The sequence below is a fragment of the Cygnus atratus genome, chromosome 4 (assembly GCF_013377495.2).
Source record: "Cygnus atratus isolate AKBS03 ecotype Queensland, Australia chromosome 4, CAtr_DNAZoo_HiC_assembly, whole genome shotgun sequence".
Taxonomy (NCBI): Eukaryota; Metazoa; Chordata; class Aves; order Anseriformes; family Anatidae; genus Cygnus; species Cygnus atratus.
The window spans coordinates 66,482,476-66,505,768 of NC_066365.1; the positions used below are offsets into that span (position 1 = coordinate 66,482,476).

The 23,293-nt window shown below is 40.6% G+C and overlaps 2 protein-coding genes across 14 annotated transcripts in view; one reads left to right on the top strand and one right to left on the bottom strand.

Annotated features, from left to right (window-relative positions):
- Positions 1-8,769, bottom strand: part of ABLIM2 (actin binding LIM protein family member 2) — a 139,816-nt gene extending 131,047 nt beyond the window's left edge. For all 11 annotated transcript variants that reach the window (XM_035547244.2, XM_035547242.2, XM_050710415.1 and 8 more), the window contains exon 1: positions 8,672-8,769. In XM_035547244.2, coding sequence (XP_035403137.1) covers positions 8,672-8,687 — 16 coding nt within the window. In that variant the 5' untranslated portion in view covers positions 8,688-8,769. The remainder of the gene's footprint in view (positions 1-8,671) is intronic.
- Positions 8,770-20,855: 12,086 nt separating this feature from the next.
- The window catches only part of SH3TC1 (SH3 domain and tetratricopeptide repeats 1), a 33,123-nt gene continuing 30,685 nt past the window's right edge, over positions 20,856-23,293 (top strand). For 2 of the 3 annotated variants that reach the window (XM_050710369.1, XM_050710368.1), the window contains exon 1: positions 20,856-20,942. The gene's annotated coding sequence lies outside the window, so the exon portion shown is untranslated. The remainder of the gene's footprint in view (positions 20,943-23,293) is intronic. The other variant, XM_050710367.1, reaches the window with a different exon arrangement.

Consider the following 23,293-nt stretch of genomic DNA (forward strand, 5'->3'; position numbering starts at 1 on the left):
CAGGTTCACTTCAAGAAAATAGGTTCAGCTAGAGAAAACAAAAAATGAAACGTTTCTAAAAATATGAAAGGAAACAGTACTTTCTAAGCACAAGAGTGACTAGTACAGAAAAAGACTATCAGGAGAAGTGGTAGGTTTGTTATCTTTTGTTGTCTATAGGGAAGACAGCTCTGTTTTTTCTAACTCGGTTCTGGAATATGCGAGTGCAAACAACCAGTTATTCAGAGAAGTAGTAGAAGATTAGATGATTAAGCAACTGAATTTGACCTGTAACCTACACAATGCCATAAAAATAGGTTAAACTAATAACTAGAATTAAACAAAAAGTCAGCCTAAATTCCAGATCTGAAATTGGTGAATTGTTTTGATGTCTGCAGTGCAAACAGCTATACTGAAATCATCCATCCCTAATTGAACGGATCACACCAACACTTAGGAAACATCCACAAAATCAAAATCAGAGCTGAAGCTGAGAGTGCCTCCTATATATAGCATTCCTATATATTTCCAAAAATATTAAGTACCTTTGTATGCACAAAGACTCTGAGAAGCTGCCTTGTTCTAATTTTTAACGGGTGAATCAAGCAAGTATCCAACCAACGTTATGGCAGCTTCTGACAGCTCTAGCTTAACAGCCAGGCTTTTTCTGCCAACTTCAATTTGCAGCAAGTGCTATGTATTGCCTTCTAAAATAGCCATGACTATGGCATGCTTCTAGATCTATGCAGACCTTATGTGCTTCAGAGACAGGATTCAGAAAGCCCAGCTGAGCATTTCTGCAGAGCTGGCAGCATCACTCTAATGTTAGTCTCATATTCTTTTCAGGACATGGACCACATTGTTCCTATGGAAAAATCAACACTGACCTTGAAAAAAGCTCAGGCATATCACAAATTAAAATTTTAGCTCTAAGGAAAGAAATTTGAATCTGAAATGAGTGCCTACCACTACCGCAGTTTTCCTGAAAAAAAATAGTGTACTACAATGTTCACTCTGGGTTATTTAACTCTGAGTTTAGAAGTAATGGGACTTATGGGTCCTCAGCACAACCTGTCTTTCACTCTTAGCTCAATCCCAATTATCCCAATCAATAAATAATACAGACAAAATCAAATCTACAGCAGTATAACTGATTTTCAGAGTAGCTCTATTAAGATACAAATATATACTGAAGTTTATTGTTATGCTGCCTTTCTGCAGAGAAAGAAATTTAGGCCAAGATATTGAAAAAGAGCTAAAATCAGGCATTTGGATGAAGCATCACTTGGAGTTCATCCTGGTCTTGCACAATTTTCAAGATACTACTATTAGCCACTGCTAACCACACTGGGTGATGGGCACTGCTGGGCACATTGTGTTGGGCCACACAGGCATTTGATCTGGTATAGGCGTTGCTATGATCTTAAATAATGGCAACGAATGTGACATATAGCAAAATGAAGTGTTAATGCTTACAGTCTTATGGCTTGTAAAGACATAGCTGATGACACATTAAGACAGTCTCTGAGACGTTATCTTAGTTCTGTATCGTGAGAAGCTGTGGTTATTAAAGATGATTCTTTACTTGATGATACTTTGATTCTTCAGTTAGTCACAAAAAAAAATGCCCCAGTTGCAGAGGGAAGAAACACTCTGCAGCTCTCAGTGATCTCAACCACAGGTGCTATCATTTCTCAAAGTCGCAGCACGGATGAAGAAGCCAGATGTTCACACCACACTTGGTGTCTGTCACACCTGGGCTCTGCAGTTGTGCATACGCAGCCCATGAGAATGGGCCTGCATCTTTTGGGAAACCGTTCAACAGGTTTGTGGTCCATAAAATTACTTTCTCCACAGGGCCTGGTGCAGGAGAACTTAGAAATGCTCCTACACAAAGCTGACACTAGAAGAAGCAGATTTTTTCCTCCAATTTCCTGAGATAGGAATGAGCCACCAAAGCCTAGCCAGGAGGAACACTGGTCAGTAAATAAGCAAGGCATTCAAAACAAATCTGCCTGTATGTCTCTGCAGCAGAGAGATCCTCAGAAAATCTGGGGCTGGATAGGACACCCAGAGGTCCAACATGCAGCAGGTCGATATTCAAAGTTAGGTCAGGTTGCTCAGACCTTTGCAAAACGTATTTTGAAAAACCCTGAGGCTTGAGGTTTTACAGCCTCCCTGGGCAAACTCTTCCAGATTTCAGGCACTCCCTTTGCTGTTTTTATTCTCCTTACAGCCAGCACAAATTTCCTGTGTTCTAACTCCTAGCTGTCGCCTCGTGCCCTTTCTCCACGTACCTGTGAGGGGAGCTTGGCTCCATCTTTCCTACAGCCACCCACCGGGTGGTTCTAGCTGAAGAGAGCAGTGAGATTCCCCCTCGTGCAGGATTTGTTAACCAAGCGGGTGGGAACTCTGTACCCAAAGGCACATTGAGCCATGAACGAGCTCCAGATGGCATGCAAACCCATACTGGCCTGTCACCACCACCACATACCCACAACCCATGCTCAGGTGCAGCACTGGCCTGCTCCCCAGGCAAAGGCAGAGCACGTTATTTTCGGGTCCGCTCTGCTTTATTTAGCCTGAGTAGGGCAGGAACAGGTGAGCACATTGGAACTCAGGCCGCAAGCAGAAACCCTAAAATTGGCACCCGGAGCCCGACTTGCAGCCAGGTTAGCAGATAGCAGAACGGATGGCATATGTGCGAGTCACAGGGGCAAGGTGTTGGAGGCGCTGCCAGACGTACGCTCCAGACCGCTGCCATACAGACATACGAAGGCCCAGCTGTTCCAGATTGCCTTGTACTCCATTTATGTGAATTGGCTGCAAATCCTACTCCATTCCTGCCTTCCTGTCATCAAGGCCAGTTTCTGTGGTTTTCTGCGGTCTCTGTGCCCTACACAATTATATACATACAGCCTGAAAGATTAGGTCCTCTGTATCTGTGTTATATCTAAAATTGTGATCAAGTGATTGTTTTAACACTGCTGGAATTGCAAAGCCAAAAGAAACACAGGAGCAAGGCAAACCCTACAAGACTATCAAAAGCAAACTTGTCAGCTGAACTCTATTGAAACCCCTCACTGTTCTGTTACAAGGTAAAGAAGAGAAATAACTTGCAGATCCAAAATAAGTTTGCAACACTGGGAACACCAACAGGAAAGGAAAAGGGACCTAGAGTATCTGTAAACTGGGCAAAGTAAACACAAGTAACTGAGATGAAAACAAAGATGAAACTGTAAAAATATTTTCATGACTTCTAGATCATTCACATAATTTTAAACTGCAATACTGCAACAGTCTGGGATTTATAAATGTACCTCAGTGAACTCTCTTGACAGAAGTAGAAATAAATCAAGCAAAAACTGGTCTCTGATCAAGAACTCTCTGAATTAACAACCGCATGTTCATTTAGTTCCATTTAGCGTTGCTTAGAGAAGATCCCAGTACTTAGACAACAACTAGTAAGGTGCCTTATTACCTCTGAGGCTTGCTGCCACCTGTGAATCCACAAGTCACACACCTGCAAGGGAAAGGAGCTCTAATGACTTATTTTCTGAAGTTGCCAAAGCTCTTGTATGAACCACTCAAGCATAACAGTTTTTTTGACTTTTTCTGCGTATGATATGTATCAAATTTTAACTTCTCCCTCTTCCCCAAGGATTTTACCCTAGAAACAGTCATAGGGATTTGATTTTACTTTCGTATCTGTTGAAACGGGCTTGAAGGAACGCAACTACCGTATGCTTACTGCTCCACATTTATGCTATATTCAGTTATTTCCCTCCATAAACCAGCAGGATTTTTTTTAACACTTATATTTATTTTTGTCCCCCAAATACGAATTTGGGAAGAGGAAGAACACAGGACAATCATATGTCATCCTCTCTTGATGCATCCGAGACTGACCAACGCTAGAAATGAAATGACAAAAGAGATACTTAAAAACTTTCAAGGAATGCTGTGTTTGTGAGCAGTTACCATACAGTAATAACTAAGGTACCACGCTTTCTTCTCCTATCTACCATGAGGAGCAATTGTGGTCTGTTATGCTTAACAGTGACAATATTGCTTAATTCAAAAAGTAATGGTTTCTAAATAGCAAAAAAATAATAATAAATAAATCCATATTATGGGAACATTAAGGTCTTTTAAAACATCTTTAGTGATATCTTACTATTCAGAAATGTTTATTTTTATTTTTCATGGCTAATTGCAGTAACACTTTGATTTCCTTCACTACAGATCAAGCAACTTGTACTATACTATCAGGAAAATCTCCAAAATGGAGGTATTGATCAATATGGCTAATGCCAGTAGAATTGTTTTTACAGAGAAAAGGAGAAAACATGTTCCTAAAGCAGACAGACCTATTCACTGAATTGAGCTTATATTCCTCTCAGATTCCTTCTCTAGAATGGAAAAATAAATAACTGTCCTTCCTGCAAAACAAGACTCCATCTAGATTTCAGAGCACGAGCATCAACTAACCAGCTGTAAAAAAAAAAGCTCCAACATTTCAGATGGTAACAGCTCAAGGCCCTGACACACCAGTAATAGATCTTGACACAGGGAATCATCTAAATTCGGAAATATTTGCCTGAAGGATATATTTAAGGATGCAGACAATGAGCCAGCAAATTGTCCGATAATCTCTGAGGCCCCTCCGCTGCCGTGTCTGACGCCGGCCTGCTGGAGGGATGAATGAGGAAGCCGCAGCAGCGCTGATGGTTGTGCCCGCTCCCATCCCAGCGGTCATCCCTGACCTGCGAAAGCTCTAAGCAGCATGCTCCACTTCCACCCAAATATGCTTCATTCACTACTGTGATACCTTGGTTTGAAAACCCAGGCTATGAAGGTGAGTTAATGGCACCGGCAGCCCCCCAGCAGCACGGGAAAATGCTGCTCTGAGCTTCAAGTTAACAACAGCCAGGAGAGACACATCTCCACAGACTGGATTTGGGGGTCTGCAGAGGAGAGAAGGTGAATGGTTTGTCAAAATCAGCAAAACTATGATCGGGGTTTCCTCACTTTGGTTGAACATTGGCCAGCCCATGTCTCAGAAAGAGGAAAAAGAGGGAAAAAGGTACCTCAACAGCCACACTTCAATTGATTTTTCAATTATTTTTTTTAGCTCTTTACATTTTTGGCCCTCTGTTTTTATCATAAAGTTAAATATTGGGCATTAAGTATGTAAGCCCCATGCAGCAAAACCGACAGTGCTTTATCACCATGCTGAAGTGGCAGCCAGCTGCAGCCAGAAGAGCAGCCACACAGAGTGCTCGGTGCTGCACAGACACCACATGGAAGATGGGCAGGTTGGCAAGAAGCAGACCTCACTCGTGGAGCAAAATGTCTGGGTGTTTTAAAGCAGAACAAGCTACCTTTCCCATCTGAGCAGAGCTTGGGTAGCACGGAAAGGCCTGCGGCAGGCGGGATGTCCTGCAGTCAGAAGTTACCGGCTGATGAAGCTATCACCTGATAATCTCGTCTGACCTATTTCACCCTCTTGTAGCAGTGCTGTATGTTCTTACCATCAAAGAACATGATGTTGCAAAGAATAATCTTCAGCCAAAAAACCTTAAGGAAGCCTAAGATACAGCTTCCTGTTTTTTTACAATCCATATATATATATATATATTCTCCATGCAATTCAATTTCAGAGCAAGAATTACCATCAGCAGTTACATGCCATTGTATACTTTCTCAGGGAGATCATACCATAGCTAAAATGGCAAGGAAATGAAGTAGCTCTAATTCTGTTTAATTACTAAACTTGGCGGACCGCACATTATAATCTTCACACATACATATTTCATTAGTTAGAGAACTCCAAAGCAAGGCGACCTCTTGCTGCTCCCATCAAGTAACTTAATGCTCTCTGCTACCAGTGCTCAAAAGGAAGGGCCAAAAGTAAAACAGGAAAATATACTAGTCTGAAACAACCAGGCTATTGTCTCTGGGGAGGGTTCCCGTTATCCTATTTACATGTGAACTTTGAAAAGGAGTTAAGCATCTCCCCGGCAGGGCAGAAACCAGTGTGACCAGCCTGTGCAACCTCTTTTGTAACCAGTGCCACTACGGCCGTGTGCCATTTGGGTTGTGAACCTCTGTCAGCAGCTCTCTGATCCACACGACCAAATTTTCGCTCTAATGTAACAGTTTAGAGGCTAAAGAGCCAAGCTAATTTGTGTCATGACATTTAATTTAATCTAATCTGAGATAATTCACCTAGTATGTAATTAGCTCTGTGATCCTTCTTGCACTTAAATAATCAACACCATGTTACCCTATTTCTGGGAACTGATGGGAACCTAGTTTTCTCAATTTCAATTTTTTAACCTACTTTGTTCTTTTTGCTATGATTTCAAGACAGCAAAGAACTGGGATATCAGGCTGGTAACCATATTATAAATTATTAAACGTACACTCAGAATCCTGAATACACAGCCATTTCATGCAACTCTCCTAGGTATATAGGGGTTGTGAATGAGCCCTTGCTTAGAAATGTTTTCAGACGAGGTCAGAGGTAAGTATATGGAATTCAGCTGAGGATAATCACGTGTGGGAAAATCTAATTATGCTATAAATACTAATACATTTGAGTTGTGTTTTCCTATGCCACATGAGACAAGAGACAAGCACAAGAGACACAGACTGAGCGAAGGCTTCTGGAGCAGCAAGCACAGATCCACAAAGGTTGCCTCCAGCTCATGAGGATGGATTGCTCCTGGATCACCAAACATGGCAGCAATGCCCTGAACCTTATGTGGTGCTGATTTTGATGCCACATTTCACCCTGGTTTTCTTGGCAGAGACAGAAACATCCTTCTGCTACAGTACCACTACTGAGCTTTGAATTACAGCCTTTCCAGAGCAATTTTGGTGGAAATCTTTTGTAAGCAGTAATTTTACTCAAGTGAGTTGTGGCATTAAATTTGCTGTACGATAGTTGCCCTACTGGTGTTAACAGAAAATTTCCATTGCTTTTGCAGAATAGAGGTGGGCTCACCACATTTAATTTATCATAGAAATGGATTGTAAATTGTTTACATAGTCCACACAGACACAGTAAATCAAAATCTGGAAACATCAAAGCTAAAGCGATACTTAAAAACAACACTCCTAAAACTGCCAGTTGTAATTTCATATGAGAGCTAAGGACTCTCAGGGGTTTTTCCACCCTTTTTCCCAGGATGTTATTTTTATCTTGGCACTGTTCATTATTGCTCTTTCATTTACGCTGTATTTGGTGCAATTATGGAGACAGAATTGTGTCAAGTCTCATCTGTACTAGACTGTTATCCACTAACTTTTCTTCTGTGTTTCTGACTTTGCAATCTATCAAATTTGTGTTTAAAACATTCTCAGGATGCAACTCTGGAATTTTCTACTCCCTCTCTCAGCCTCAGCTCTACTGCTACAGAATTTAAATGCTTCACAGTGCTGCATATTCTTCTGTTGGAGATTACAGATGAGGAACAGGACAGGATTCTGTGCTTGACTTTAATCATCTCCAATGCAGATGTCACCATCTGCGTTAACTATCTAGATTCCTTTAGGGGCAGAAGAAAGGCTTGGGATTTCCAGTACCCCTGAATACGCGCTCACTCTACTCCCACCTGCCCCAGCCTGGGCACTTGGCAGGCTGGAAGTGTGGCTTCCATGCACAGACCACACGGGAGCACAGCTGATAGGCATATGTGGAAATTGCTACGCGTTCAATTGAGGAAATGCAAAGCTCCGTTTTTATCTGAAGCCTCCGGCAGGTGTTTGACCCCGGGTCTCGCACTGCTCTAACAAGGAGCCCGTCTTCCTCTTTGTTTGTGTTAGGCTCTCATTTGGCTTGCTGCAAGGATGTGGTGTGATTAAGCGTGTTGACATACAGAGTCACCACGTAATTGTAGCTATTCAACGTCTCCCCGTTGTTGTGGCAGAGGGTATATTTAGCAGCTACAGTTATGCTCAGAAATGAAATATGCAATCAGCTCTGAAAGCCTCCTCCTTTCCCTATGCACAACCCTGTGTTTGCCTTAAAGACTGTAATATTGTGCGATCAGCTGAGCTCTGAAGCAATCACCCCCAGTGCCACCCAATGCAGACAAATGCTGAATCGTTGGAAAACACAATTCCAAGCCCGTTCACAAATCCTGCATGTATCACAGGGGGGAAAAAATAATAATAAAAAAATACTTTTGTATTGCCCTGGGCAACTGGATCTCCTGGGTGGAAATCGTAGCTGGTGTTCCGACAAAACCTGCGTGGTTTTCACCTCCCCTGCCAGCATGCAATCTCAGCCCGGAGCAGAGGCCGAGCTTTCAACCCCAATATTTCAACCCCAAACCCATCTGATGAGCTGCGGGCTCCTTCCCTGGAGGCTGCCGGGTGGGGAAGGGGGGCAGCAGGCTCCTGCCCCACGCTCGGCTGGGTAGCGGGGGGCACCGGCTGCCGAGCCCACCCCGCGGGGCTCTCTGCAGTGTGCGGGCGGCGCCCGGGCTCCGAGCTCTCCTCGGAGATGCACATACATACGAGAAAAAAAAAGAAATATATATATATATATCAAAATAAAAAAATCTTTACGGTCTGCAATTTCCATCTGCCCCCCCCCCCCCAAAAAAAAAAAGTCCCCCTCCCGATAGCTGGCTCGGTGCATATGTGGGGGTACGGGGGGGGTCCCCCCGCTGCCTCCTACCTGTGCCGGTGCTCATGTCGCGCAGGAGGTGCCGCCACCGCCGCCGCCCGTCCCCGCCGCCCGTCTCCGCGGCCCCGCGGGCGGCCCCGGCCCCATCCCCGCCCGCCGCCGCGCTCCGCCCCCGCCGCAGGTGCCCAGCACCCCGGCCACCCCAGCGGGCACCGTGGGGTTTTCGGCAGCTCCGTGCTTCCTCCAGGGGGTTACATCCCTCTACGGGGCTGCGGGGACCCCCCTCCCTGTTCCCCCCCGGTTACCCCCCCAGCCGCATCCCTCTCGCACCTTTTTCCTCGGCAGCTCCCCTTCCTCCGCATTTTCCTGCTGGTGCTCGGCTGGTGAGGTCGCCGACCTTTGTGCAAAGCGGGTCGCTGCACAGGTGCTTTAGCATGTCCCCGGAACGGCCAGGGAAGGAGGATGGGGGTGTTTGAGCTCTTCCTCAGCTCGGCCCGGACTCCAGGCAGCGCTGCACCGCGGAAGACGTTTGGCAGCAAGTGTGGTTATTGAGGAGAGGAAGGGAGTGCTGTGTGGAGCAGGGGAACCTCACTGATCCTTCATTTGTGAAATTAGAAAGACTCACAATTTTTTGTGAAAGCCAGCCTGTCCAGTATTCCATCTATCTAACAAATAATTGCTACAATTTTGATAGAAATAACGTTTTTTTTTAATAAAACAGCACCCAAACTTCCATTTTAAGAAACCCAGCAAGATCCAGATGCAGTTACATAAGCACATCGTGTTGCACAGCTCCTCTGATGCTGCGTGCAGGGCAGCTTGGCGTAACACTACCAGCGTGAGGAAGCAGGAGCATGCAGAGGACTGCTGCTCTGTGCTCAAATTATGCGAATCCTGGAGATAATTGCTGCCACTGGGAAGAGTGTGGACCTGCACTCACGCATCACAGGGATATGGGATCAGCTGGTGCCCCACTGCTGACAGCCACTGGCAGTGGGTATCTGCAAAGGGGACTTGCTGAGCCAAATGAGTTTTCTGCATGTTTAAGAACCTTCCATGCATTTTCTTCCATTACCTTGCCCAATTGTTTTATTTTTTTTTATTTTGTTTTGTTTTGTTTTTCAACCCATGCACATTCAAGCAACTGCAGCACCCTGCTTGAGACATTTCACAGCTGAACTATGGGTGCTGCAAAGAACCACCTGCTTTTGTTTTGAACCTGATATTTGCTATCTTATTCAATGCCTACTCACTCTTGTAGTGGAAGAGATAGCAAACATATTGTTCCCTATTCACTTTCTCTGTGTCACTCATGAATCTGTCCTATCAGATTCCACCCTTCACTCCTACTCTGCTTAGTCATTCCTTGAAAATCATGACTTGTAACTTCAGTAGCATGCTGCTATCCCTTTCTGTCATTTGCAGAGTTCATCTTTAATTGTTCAACAGCATGTTTTGCTAGCTGCCTTTGTTGCCCTTTTTCCATCCTGCAACCTTCTGCCACCCATTTGCTATTGAAAGCTTTCTTGCACTGCCCAGTTGTACTGAAGCATGCCAGAGGAGTTGCAGTTGGCCTTGTAGAACTTCACTAGGTTGCAGACGGTACAAGAATATCCATGTGTTTATGTCTGTTACATATCACAGTAGCACAAATGTGTAGAGCATCTCAACTGTGGCAATGCAGCAGCATCCATCTTGTCTTTGTTCTGCATTCATGTTAATAAGATCTGGCTTCCAGCATCACTGCAATTTGTGTAACAGTTTAATCATGAAATATCTTTGCATATAATAACCATCATGAGTTCAAGGCATTCTTTGAGTGATGCTAGTAAGCCTGTGGCTATGCAGAAATGTGGCTTTGAAAGCTAAATTAGACATAACTTGCTGTGTTGAAGGTGGTGGATGTGCAATCAGTACTGGGTGTATAACAAGAGGAAACTGCTTTGGGCTTTAAGGCTGCTAAAGTCGGACCCTTCTGCTGGGCAGTAGTGCAGAAGGAGACTGAACACTAAAGCCCTTGCTTATTCATTGCAGAGAAAACCCCAGGTCAGTGGGTGGATTCTTTAAGTTCTCTCAATTGGTCATGGAAACAACCAAAAGGCCCAATTACTCCCCAAATGCTCAGAACGGTTTGCTGAGCACATGGCACAAATGTGCTTTAGGAAATGCTGTAAGAAACAGGTTTTGGAGTTCAAAATTTTCCTTGTTTAAGACAATGCCACCTGCCACAAGCTTTATTAGGAGATCCTGTGACCCAGTGCAAAAGTCATATGCTACCACTGGGTAGGACCTCACTACTCCAACCAAGAGACCATGGAACAATCTCTGCTTTCATGGCCTATCATCTAAAATAACCTTATCCAGGACAGAGAGGGCAAAGGAAAGCTCTGCCTGAATGACTTTTGGAAGTACTTTAATACTAGTAGTTTTAAAACCATCCGGAAAGAGTTGGCAAGAAGGTTAACACTAAACAATTTACACCAAGCATTTTGTTTCATAGTTAAAACAGCTGAGATCCTTCAGGACAATGATGCACCCTGAGAATGGGCACACAGTCATCAAGGCACTGCAAGATTCAGTCTCGTGTTACCAATTAAAATCTCAGGCTAATAGGCAGTCATCTCCTGACAATGTTTGTAAAAGTGATCAGCTTGTCCAGCCACTGAGAAGAAGGCTGAAAAGTCACAGAATCACAGAATCATCTAGGTTGGAAGAAACCTCCAAGATCAGCCTCCAAAATGTCAGCATTTTGCACCACTTCTGTTGTTACTGGAAATTGAACTGGCATTTGACAGTCCTGATAGGCTGGCTTCCACCAAACCCTCAGTGCTATGCCGGGAGAGATTAAAAAACTCTGTGCAAGGCAAAAAACTTTACTTTTATAGTATATGAACGTTTTCTAACATTTCTTCACTAATGTTATTCAGGGATATTGGACTAGACAATTTTTAAAGGTCCCTTCCAACCTAAACCATTCCATGATTCTAGGAACTTACATTGCATTTTACTGTCCCTGGGTGTTTAAACTGTGTGTTTCTTACTTATATTCATACATCTTCTTCTATTACATTAGTCCTAGTGGAATAAAAATCTTTGCTTTCTGTTGAATTGCTAACCACCCCAAATATCAGAAACGAATCCGTGACAAATAAGGGAATACATCTCACATTTCATTTTCTCTGCTTCCAGAAAACAGATGGATATAGTCAGGTTCTGACTGCCAGTCAAGTTCTGTGATATTGTGGTGTGCTTGACTTGAAATTATGTACGGCTTCATGTAAAGGAAAAAGGAGTGAACACTATAAATATAAAATAGAACAATCAAAATAGCATATATTCATGAATAGATACTAGCATTACACTTGACGTGTATGTTCTTGTTCTTGTGTATGCCTCTGTATCTTAAGTACACTGCAGATTTATGGACTGACAAAATATACATTCTTGCAGAAGCTGCCCCATTATTTTTTTTCTGCATATTTAAGTGAATTTAAGCACATTGCTTATATTTCCCTTTCTTCACTTTTTCTTTTTTATTGCTCTTAAAATTCAGAGAGTTCAATAGGGGTGGTATTCAATTAATAATACTAGCATTTTAAAATTCAGTTTTGCAGCAAGGTTGCCATACAATATTTTTATTCAGAATTTTTCTTGAGAAAGTCCCGTTGAAGCAAACAAAGAAAGATTGTTTCTGAAATTCCTGATCTTTCCAACAATGGGGAAGCCATAGGCTCCCCAGTGCAATAAAATTAATACTTTTATTTAATTGTTTGTCTGCAAAGCTTTTTTAGGTCATTGCTAGTAGAGTATGAAAGGGGTCATATTTTAAAAGCATCCCAATGATGGAAGGTCAATCTACATGAACTTGCTGCTCTGCATGGGGAATGAAGCAGAATCCTTGTCTCTTCAGCACAAAACAAACAAACAAACAAAAAAAACCACAGTCACCTGTGAAAAACCAGTCACCCAGACAGATACTATAAGTGATTTACATTCTTGTCCAGAATATAGGAGACCACAAGTTCAAATACCTGATGAAGGATATGAAGTTGTTCCTTGGCTTCACGTTCAAAGCTGAGATAGTACCACAGGGTATTCAGGGCAACTTAGAGTGAAACTTAAGAAAAAAAAAAAAAAAGAAAAAAAAGATTAGTCAGAGTCAGTTTGTGGCAGTTATACTATTAGTTGTGCAAATTCCTATAAAAATGACCTAAACTGATCTATCAGAAACAAATCAGAAACAAAACAAACCAAAATACAATCTACTGTGTATCTCTGTATTTCAAACCTTTGAAGTCTATGAGGCAGTCCTGAAAACTGAGCTTAAGCTGCCAAGAAACTTTAGCATTTCTTTAATTTGTTACCTTAAATTTAATTATTAGGCTTGTATTTACTCTAAGTTGCTGTCTTTTGACAACTATTAGATCTCCTGAAAGATGAAAAGTAATCTTGCAATCCATAGTAATTTATTTTGAAGAGCTTATGTTTTAAATGACAAATTTAAAGTCCCTCAATTGTGTTCCAGAAATTTGTAATTTTCCTATTACTTCCAGTTCAAGTTATGACTTGTTCAACATTCAGGCTACTATATTCAGGCTACTACATCAGGGAATTGCTGGCTCTGGGACAGCTGCCAAAATAGGCCAGGCTTGTGTTTGCAATGTGTTGGTGCCTGTGACAGTGGGTACCTCGCCACGTTGCTGGGTTTGTTGCGTGTTGCTTTGGGCATTAATAGTAAACAAGATGTAAGTCAAGTCTGAAGTTTACAAAGAATAACAGGCTGAGAGATCTTAAAATGAGATTCTGGATATGAAAATAAATTGCCAGCTATTTACTAAGCCAGAGGTACACATGTTTATAACTAATGAATTAGTGTGGAGCAGCTGTAATGAAATAATAACAGAGCACTATATGGAGATGTCTGCATTGCAATATCAAGATGTCTGTAACAACTTTTATGTACAGCTCCTCTTACACCATGGGCAGAATATAAATATTACATCAGCAGTTTTAACTTAGACATCAATTACCCATTACAAACCTAAATGCATTATGATCAGTAGGTCAAATACAACTCCAAGGCAAACTTTGAACACAGAAAGAATGAAATAACATCAAAGGGAACAATGGCTGAGGATGAAAGAATTCTCTGTTACAATGAGACAATCAGGGACTGTTCTCTCATGTCAGCAGTCAGCTTTTGGAAAGTTGGTCAGAACAAATAAATTTTAATATCGGACACTGCTGCATATGACAGGAAGTCTAGCAGGTGCTAGACTATAGGTGCTATAGTGCTAGACTAGGTGCTATAATGCTATATAATTTATACCCAAGAATGACAACCACACAGTTTATAGAAATGATGTTTGCAGAAATATAAATACAAAGAGTGGCTTTGGGAAGAGCCAAGATAAGGCATGGATAATATAAAAGTCACAACTACATGTGCAAAAAACATTGGCAAAAAAAAAAAATTGAATTTGAGAAGAGCAGATTAAGCTTGCAAGGATTCCAGTGCAATGTTACATAGTTTATGTAGCCAGTGAAATCAGTACCCCTGTCTGTAAATTTGTAAATAATGTTGTGCTTTCTGTAGTAAACAAGCGTGAACTCTAATACTGTCCCCTTTGTGCCTGTTGCAGAGAGGTTAGCACTTATTAAACATAGTGTGATCTCTTGCAGATGTGACTCCTTCGAAAATTACTGCTTTTGTGAAGCTGCAACTTCTTACTTCAAGTAGCTGGTATTACAGCCCACTGGCCCTGAGTCAATTTAACTGTACTCTGCAGTACAAGCTGATATATGCTGATTTGCTGTTGCTTATCCTGCATTGCATCTCTAACGCTGTTCTAATCTAAAAAAATTCTGCACCGTGTTAGCAGAACTTAGACTCTTACTAGGTGACAAAATTTTCACGTAGCACCATCTGCAAGTGAGGCCTTGCCTGAGATTCATGACAGTTTATAGAAGCTTTCATCGCACTCTGCCAGGGAATATACCTGGTTCTGAAAGCATCAGACCCCAGGAAAATGCAGCTGTGACTGAATGCTTCTGTGGATGTCCTCAACTGCATCAAAGCTGTCTCGTACTATCAGTATTGCTTCCCAGGCTTAATGATACCAGTTGAAGGCCCTAGTTTTTATGTAATGGCTTGGGCCAAGCCTACGTAAAAGAAAACTTGAAGGTGGCTGAGGGTTGTGGATAATGTATGCAAAGAAGTCAACTAGAAAATAAGGAAGAAAGGATTTTTTTTTTTTTTACTTCTCCAAAATGGTGAAAAATGGATCATTACTGAATATAATGTATGGACATAAGACACATACTGTGCATTTAATGCAGTGAGCCCAGCAAGTGATAATGCTTATTATAACTTTTATTTTTAGTTGCACACCCTTAAATGTAGTAAAAATATCTTTATAGCATGTCCCCTCCCCAATCACACCTTCACATAATTACAGTTTCTGTTGGCACTAACAGAAATAAAAATAAAGCACCTCCAGTCTCAAAACTAAAAGCTTTATGTTTGTGTAAAGTATATTTCACTTAATCAAAAGTCCATAAATGGAATTGTAAGATGTTTCAAAAGCTGAAATTCAAACTGGAAGCATTTTGAGTTCCAATGATTTTCAGATCCTTATTGACAAATCCTCCACTGTGCCTCAGATATTCTCTATTAAATAGAAAATCTTTGCTCATATTTCACAAGACTGTTGATTTCACTGTGTCTTTTAACTATTTTATTCTTTTTCTAAGAAATATTGCATGAAGCATGCCAAGGCTGGACACTTAAGTAGCAGAAAATGTTGGGCTTGTTATGTTTATTGCCATCATTTCATATTCTTAGTCTTGGTGTCTGTGGACAACTGTTCAATAGAGATACATATAAGAGGAAAGGTGTTCCTAGGAGAAGTAGCTGAGATTTACAGACAGAACTGCAAAAACTGGACGCTTGCACACATGAGCCCTTCTTCAGGTCTCAACTAGAGGGCAGCAGTAATTTGGAAAAATCCCAGTTTTCTCTGCTAGTTTTATATGAGTGCAGAAATTTATGGTCATTTGTTGAAGTCAAAACTATCAATATAAGATTTTCTATCTTGTAGACATTTCAGGGACTGGAGGCATTAATCCCAAACTATAAGAAAATAATATTTTATGCTATATTTATCAAAAGGAAAATCCTTATATGGCATACCTACCACCAGTATTCACTTCATTGAACACAGAAGCTACCTATACTAACTTGTGTTGCATCTTTTGTGTGGCACAAAGATGACATGATGATAAATCACAGTTTTATGATCATTTCTAGTCTGGTGGCTATCTATCGTTTTGATCCTCCAGGTATTCCTTCAGGCATATCCTTTCGCAGAGCATCGGCAGAGACAAAAGCAAACCTTTGTTCCTACTAAATCTACATTGAAATATATATTTATATATAGTGGTTTCCTCCACTTTGGATGCCTAAGTCAAAATTTACTTCCTCAATACCAAAATTAGCTTATGAAATATCAGTATTCCGTATATATTCAGATTCCAATAAGTACAGTTCCTTCACACTGTATTTTCCAGCATTAATCAGAATCACCTAACAGACTGCTGAAATTTCAGCACTGCAGATTTCAGTGTACAGTAGAAGCCATGGCCTCCTACTCCAGTCTGGTTTTAAGTCCTCACAATAAACACGTTCAGATATACTGAAATAGTTTTCTGTTTTAAAAACTAGAGGAAAAACTCTGACAACATAAATAAGAAAACTCACTTAGTGAAAAACCTTGATTAGCGTCCTTTTCTGAACGCCTAACATGAAAAAGAAGAGATTTCTTCAAAGGAAAAGAAGTATTATATTCATTTGAACAGAGTAGATAACATATTATCACATTAGCTTTCCTTGGAAATCCACAGGAAGGTTACGAATTTGTCCTTAAGAATAAACTCTTACTTCTCCCTGAAAACTTTAAGCAGCTGGATAAGTCAGCCTTTAATGAAAATTAAAAAAAATTCAATTCACCTGGCTATAAAAGGAAGTGCTCATTTTCCTTTAAGTTATCCAAAATACTTTAAAAGGTGCCCCTTCAGGTGAGGGGGGATGAAAAAAGATGTTTTCTATAGCAATTAAAGTATAAATTGAACTAAGTTTAGATAATTCTATTTCACCTTTCCACTTTTAATAGTTGTAGGTTTGTGGAAGAGCAGTATTATTGCCTCTATGTCAAAATACATTTCCTAAATTCTTAAGGCTTTTTTGTGCTTTTTAGAAAGCTGAATTTCTAGGTGGTTTGTTAATTGCAGTGGTTAAGAAAAGATGTACGGAATTCAATTTTATGTAACAGCTTTAATAATAAAATAGAGAAAGCTCATTCCCTGTACTGGAGCTTGTGAATACAAGCCCTGAATGCTTTTGGTTTGGGGGTCATGAAGAAATAAAAGCTCTCTGCGGTACGTGTGACTCAAAAGTTTGTGCCTGATTATGAGAGGTTGTTACACCCGTGGGTCAGAAAATAAATCTTGGTGATATAGAAGGAAGGAAATGATAAATCTTCTGAGTGGTAAGTGTAAATTACTGATTTTTACTGTGAGCTGATGAAACTGTTCTAGAAGGTTTCTTTTTCTGTAATCTGTGAGAGACCTAAAATCCGTGTCATGGATGAAACAGAACAGGGAGTCCTATCATGACCTTCTTGCCTGCCTGGACTGGGATATGAGCCCAAATGTTTTCGCTGGTATGAGCTTGTTGGCTTTTTGGTCTGTGGCCAAAAATGTTCTCAAGCAAATAACAGTGGTTCTCAGGAGCTGCTAAACTTAGGAGGAAGCTTTGTCAGGAGTGTACCATGTTGTGGTTTGTTGAGGGATAACGAGTTCAATAGAAACTATTATTAACATGTGATAATTATAAGTAAACTTAGCTGTTATTTAGTGAGCTAGGTAAATAGCTAAGGAACAGCATTGAAGCAGTGTAACAGCTGGTTGTTTTGACTCAGCATTTTCCTGTAGACTACAAGGCGACGGCATTTCCTTACAGATGGATGGGAGTATATTTTTCTTCTCATGTTTTCTGTTTTTCCTTTCTAACCCAGCCTGCGGAGCTGAGGTGGTGTTTTTTCCAAGACCTGGGGGAAGTAAAGCTATCTGGGTTCCAACCAGGCGGGGGAAAAGATGACAGGACTCTGGGAGAAAGCACTTTAACTCTTTACCTAGCTCTATGTGCAATCACTGTGGCGAGATAACGCGCTAATCAAAAGGAAACATATGGCTAAACCTATTTATAAGGAAGTTTTATGTAGCCCTAGAGTGAAACATTGACCCAACATGCATATTGGTAAGCCTGTTAAAAATATATATAGTTATTTAGGTGAGTTCCTTAAAAAAAATGTTGCTACTGTAGGCTCACACTCCAAGCTGTATAGATTTTACATCTGTGTGCTGAGTTGGTATTTCTCTTAAATTCACAGTTCAGTTCTCATTGTATTGCTTTTGTTTGTTTGTTTTGTGAGTATACCTCAACTGCTGGATGAAACAAAACGAAGAGACTAATTCAGCCAAAAAAGCAGTATGTTGCATGACTTCAAGCTTGTCATGCCAGCTGAAGTGACGAATGCTAATTTGAGCAAAACATTAAATGGAAGAGAATCTTTTTATTATAGGATTCAGCAAGGGGGAATAGGCTTCGTAACATTTAGTGAGCTTGAGATGAAAGATTATCAGGCAGGAATTTAGTAAGCGGGTAGAAAGACCCCATCTAAATCTGATATTTCCTACAAGATACCAGTTAACAGGAGTTCCAAATGAGCTATGTTTCAATGTGCTTAAGCATTAAAGTTGGTCCCTTTAGTAGCAGGCTAAAAAATGCTTTCATAGGTCTATCTCCAACTGTGATGGAAGAGTAGTTATAATGGAAGGTGTAGCCTGGCCTGAATATTAAAATGTGTTGTTTTTCCCAATGCAAGCTGCTCTAATGAAAAGCTGCTGGACAGACATGCAGCTGCAGAAGGGCAGACAAACAGGATAATGAAAAACAATGACAGAGAGAGACAATTAGAGGAAGTTTCTTGTTTCAACACGCAATGTCCTCCTGGCAGCTTTTTTTAATGATCCCGAAAAGCTCAGGGACAACCACACGTAAACAGGGCTATCAAGTCTGCTTGTAACTTTAGTAGTTAACCAAGATGGATTCTGAAGCCTGTTCTTTCACATAAGGAAACCTGAGCAGGTGGCACAACTCACACATAGCAATTTTAGCGATTAAAATCCAATGGATGTGATTACTAATACGGAAACCACCCTGCTAACTTTGTCTTCTTCCTGTTTGCTACAGTATATTGGTCTCTAGAGTTATTTCATGAGAGCAGCTGTTCACAACTTCAGTAACATTGAATAACATCTCTGTAATGTGGATTGGTACTGTTTTAAAAAGATGAGAGAGCAAACTTCTGATAGCATTACCCTGAAGCTGAAAAATTTGTTTTCCTGTTTCTGCTTAAACTACATGTCAGTAGACATCCCCAAGAAACTATACACCATGGATGGCATGATGAAATGCACTTTGGAGTAAAATCATAGAAGGCAGATGAAGAAAAAGGTACTGAAAAGGAAGTTAAGGAACTGTGAGTTCAGCTGATATTTTGTAACTTGTTTCCTTAAGCAAGATATGTCTCTCCTGATTTCACTTCTCTAAAATAATTGTTTGTGCTTTTTTGAGATTTTAGGGATAAACAAATCAGTGGTAGATGTGTATGGATTCTGCAGTGATTGGGGCATAGAAACATAAGATGGAAGTTCGGTAATCACTGAGGAAAACAGGTTTAGATTTTTTTTCAAAACTATCTTGGGTTTACATTAAAAAAAAAAAAGAGGTCAAAGGAAGACCAGCAAAGATCTGAGGTTATAACATGTGATGAAAGATTATCCTTTAGTATACAAACAAAATAAATGTGCTAAAAAGATTTAGACATTTATAAAAGTTATAGAAAATTAGTTGTTTGTAAAATAGTGAAAGAAATATGGTATTTCATGCTGTGGGCATAGCTACTATATAAGTAGCTATAAGTGGCACTAGAACACAGGTTTGTGTACGGTGTTATAAAGCAATATCATATCGATTGCAATGAGAGAAAAGCCCTGTGGGATGGTTGGCTAGGTGTGATTTATACACTCATTTGAAAAGAATTCCAAATTTATGATTTCTTGAAGGATGGAGTGTTCCCAAACATACTGTGGGAACAGATTGGCTAATCCGTGTGAAGTAGCATTTATAATTCATGTTAATATAGTATGACTGGCTGAAGTAAGGTAAACAAGAGTGTGAATTGTAATTAATCACTAGTTTATAAAGTCAAGAAGCAACTTAAATGTGTGTTGTGATTTTGCTGTCTGGGGATGTCTGAGATACCAGATGTATGGACTTTAGGGCAGACACCCTCTCTTTGTTCTGTTCTCATTTAGTGCCTGCTGCAATGCTGAGGACAGCCCACACCACTGGCATTTGGGAGTACATAGTGCTTACCAGCAAGGTGACCATGTGTGGAATTTTCACTGTGTTAGACAGAAAAAGAAGATAGTCATCTTCATCTTAGTGTAGAGGACAAAAAGCCAACAAATTTGAAGTGGGATGGATTCTTATTCCTTTGCCTTTGTGGGTCATTTCTTTAGGCTGTGGCTTCTGGATCATTGATAAAGTCTTGTGCACGTATTCCTTAACTTCCAAAACTTATTTAATGCTATGTGGCTGCAGATTGCATGATTAAGCTGCAAAGCCATACACTTTGCAATTTAAAACCAAGTGTATCAGAGTGAGTTCACTGTCAAATAATTCTTTGAGGCTTATTCTAGCTGGAATGATAGCAAGAAATCTAATTCTGTGATCAAAAGCAAAGGGGAAACAAAGCCTGGTGCTTCATCTGAAGGTCTATTTGTTAGTTTGTCTGAACAATGCTTGCTTAGCACAAGGGCCTGGATATGTCCCATGAAACCTTTTAGCAGCTAATGCAAAATGTCAAAATGAATTATTGCTTTGAAAAGCAGGAATAAATGAATGAACCTTCCAGCACATTTGATACATTTCTGCTTTGCGTAATGAACTCTAGTAGCTCAACTCCATACTCATGAATGTTGGTTTTTCCCCTTAAAAAAGCTTTTCAATTAACAGTATCAGTTAATAGACAACTTTTTGTACATACCACATCCCGGTCTGGCTGTGCAATCAACAGGAAAGATAAGAAGGTCAAACAGGAAGAGCTGTGCTGGAGTCAGTTCTGAGCAGAGCGGAGGAAGGCACAGATCTGCCTGCTGTTTACTGGCATGTTGCAGCAAATCAGACGTGGAGAAGGTAGGAAATCAGTGCTCTGTGTCTGTACCTCTGCCTCTCACCATCATTTAGGTACTTGTGGTCTAGCATTTGACTCGAGGTTTATCATCAGTGTGTTAGAATTGCAGCCAGTTAAGGGGGATCATTTTAGTAGTTTAATACTTTTGCGTACCAATAATGTACTGGAAAATGTGTGAACGCGATCTGTCGTGGTTTTGAGAAGCTGTTCTGGGCAGTGTTGTGTGAGCTGAGTATGTTGTGTGAGCTATTCTGTGACAACAGCATTCCTCCTACTTCATTCTGCTGTGTTAGCTGCCAGAGGCCAAACTGTCAGATCTAACACATAAAATGAAGTGTTGAGATTCACAGATATCTTTTAGAGTTTTCTAGTGGTGATCTGATTTTCTTTTGAAGCACCCATAAAACTTCTGTGTATTTTTAACCAGCTATGCAGTCCTAGATTTGAGTCTACAAATCTCAGTGTCAAAACTTGGAAGTTTTGGACTTATTGTGCATTCAAAGCTGAACCGTGTGTGGAAAGAATATTTCAGTGCTATGAAGGTATGAAGAAAATGAATCATGAGAGGGTTAAAACTTCTGAAGAAATCTATCGTGCCTTTCAGATTTGAAGCTGGGGCTTTTTTGTTTGTAGACTAAACATGAGAAATGATACTGCTTGCAACAGTTTACTAAGAATTGATAACTAACCTAAAGTTACTTCAGTGATAAAGGAGTCTGTCTTACATTTTTGGAGAGTGCTCAGATGTCTAAATCCATGTAACTTGATTACAGATTTGCTTTACATTTCTGTGTAATACATAGTAGGACTGAAGGAAAAAAGCTCACTGTTTTAATTTTTGCCTACGTAGTACATAGTATGGATTTTTTTAGTCATGCCCATGACTGACTTTCATGAAGATCAAGGCTGTGATTTATTCCAAGTACAAAGTTTGTAATGGTCTTTGTAATAAGATGTTTCTAGCCTAATAGAGAAGATGTGAAGCAAATGTGAGTTGAGAGAAACACGGAAGAAGGAATAATAAAATAATCTAGCATCAGTTTGGGAAAATCATTTCTTTTAACTTTGGATCCAAACAGAGCACAAGATCAAGGATGTGCACACAGTCAAATGTGCTTCAAATGAAGGTGTAATGCAGGTTTCATTAGCAGCCTTGCTTGGTTTGGAGCCCCTCAGGAATGCAATGCACTACAATATGAGCAAAAATTGGGGGGCTACCAGTGCTCTGTTGTATTGGGTACAGAAGAGGCTGGAGACTTAAATATAGAAGAGTTGTCCGTGATCCACCAGGGGTGCAGGTGAGCTGAGATGAGGAGGGAAAGAAAGTAGCAGTTGCTCATTTGCCTTAAAGATAGGAATTAATGCACAAAAGGGGCAATCACAGCAACATTCCCAGTATGTACGAATTATCCCCTTGGATAAACTAATTGAACTTTACATTTACTTCTGGACTCTTTGGCTATTTCTCCAGCATCTCTATAGCACTCCTGTATGACCACAAATTATCTGTCTTTATTCCCATCTCTGTAAAACTAAAAGAATTACATTTGCCACTGGTAACTTGAAGCTACAGGTTAATAAATTGTCCTGAGCCTCCCAGAGGGAAGATAAGTGAAAGAGAAATAATTTGCTGCATGCAGTTTTTTAGCAACTAGTTAAAATACAACCTATATTATATACTGGGCACCTTTCTCAGACTTAAAAATACACCTTTAAAGATACAGACAGAACCTGTTCAGTAGATGTTATTAGTTTCCTTTTTCAACCCTCTTTAATTGGAAGAAATTGGTTGAAGTGAAAATTAGTGTTCCTATCATCCACAACTTCTCTTAAAACAACACCAAAAAAAACAGGGAAAAAACCCTCCACCTCCATAGTCAGGGGAATGGAAAATGTCAAGCTATGTGTTTTTTCTTCTGGTTAACTGTTTTGAAAACAGATACAGGCACTCAACGAAAAGGAAGCAGCAACAGAAGGAAATTGTATGATAATGGAATTGTTCTATTTAACTTCCAGTAGGGATAAAGTGTCTTATGTTCAAGAGTCTTCCAGACTGTTGTGCTTGGTGAGAAGGCAAGGGGAAGGCAGAATGAGCCTTATAAGCCTGGACAGGTACTGCCAGTGGCTCTGTGCAGGGCAGCATGTCCAGTGAGCTCAGGCTGATGCCGGTGAACCCTGTAGCCCTATCACAGGGGCTATTGAGCTGTCCAGCATCGCCCCTCCTCTCCCACCACTCCTCTCCACTGCCTTAGAAAGTGAGACTTGCCCAGACCAGCCAGGAGGACCACTTCTTGTGTGCATGGCTTTTGAATAGAGGTTGGTTTTGAAAAATGGGAAGATCATTAGCTTTTTT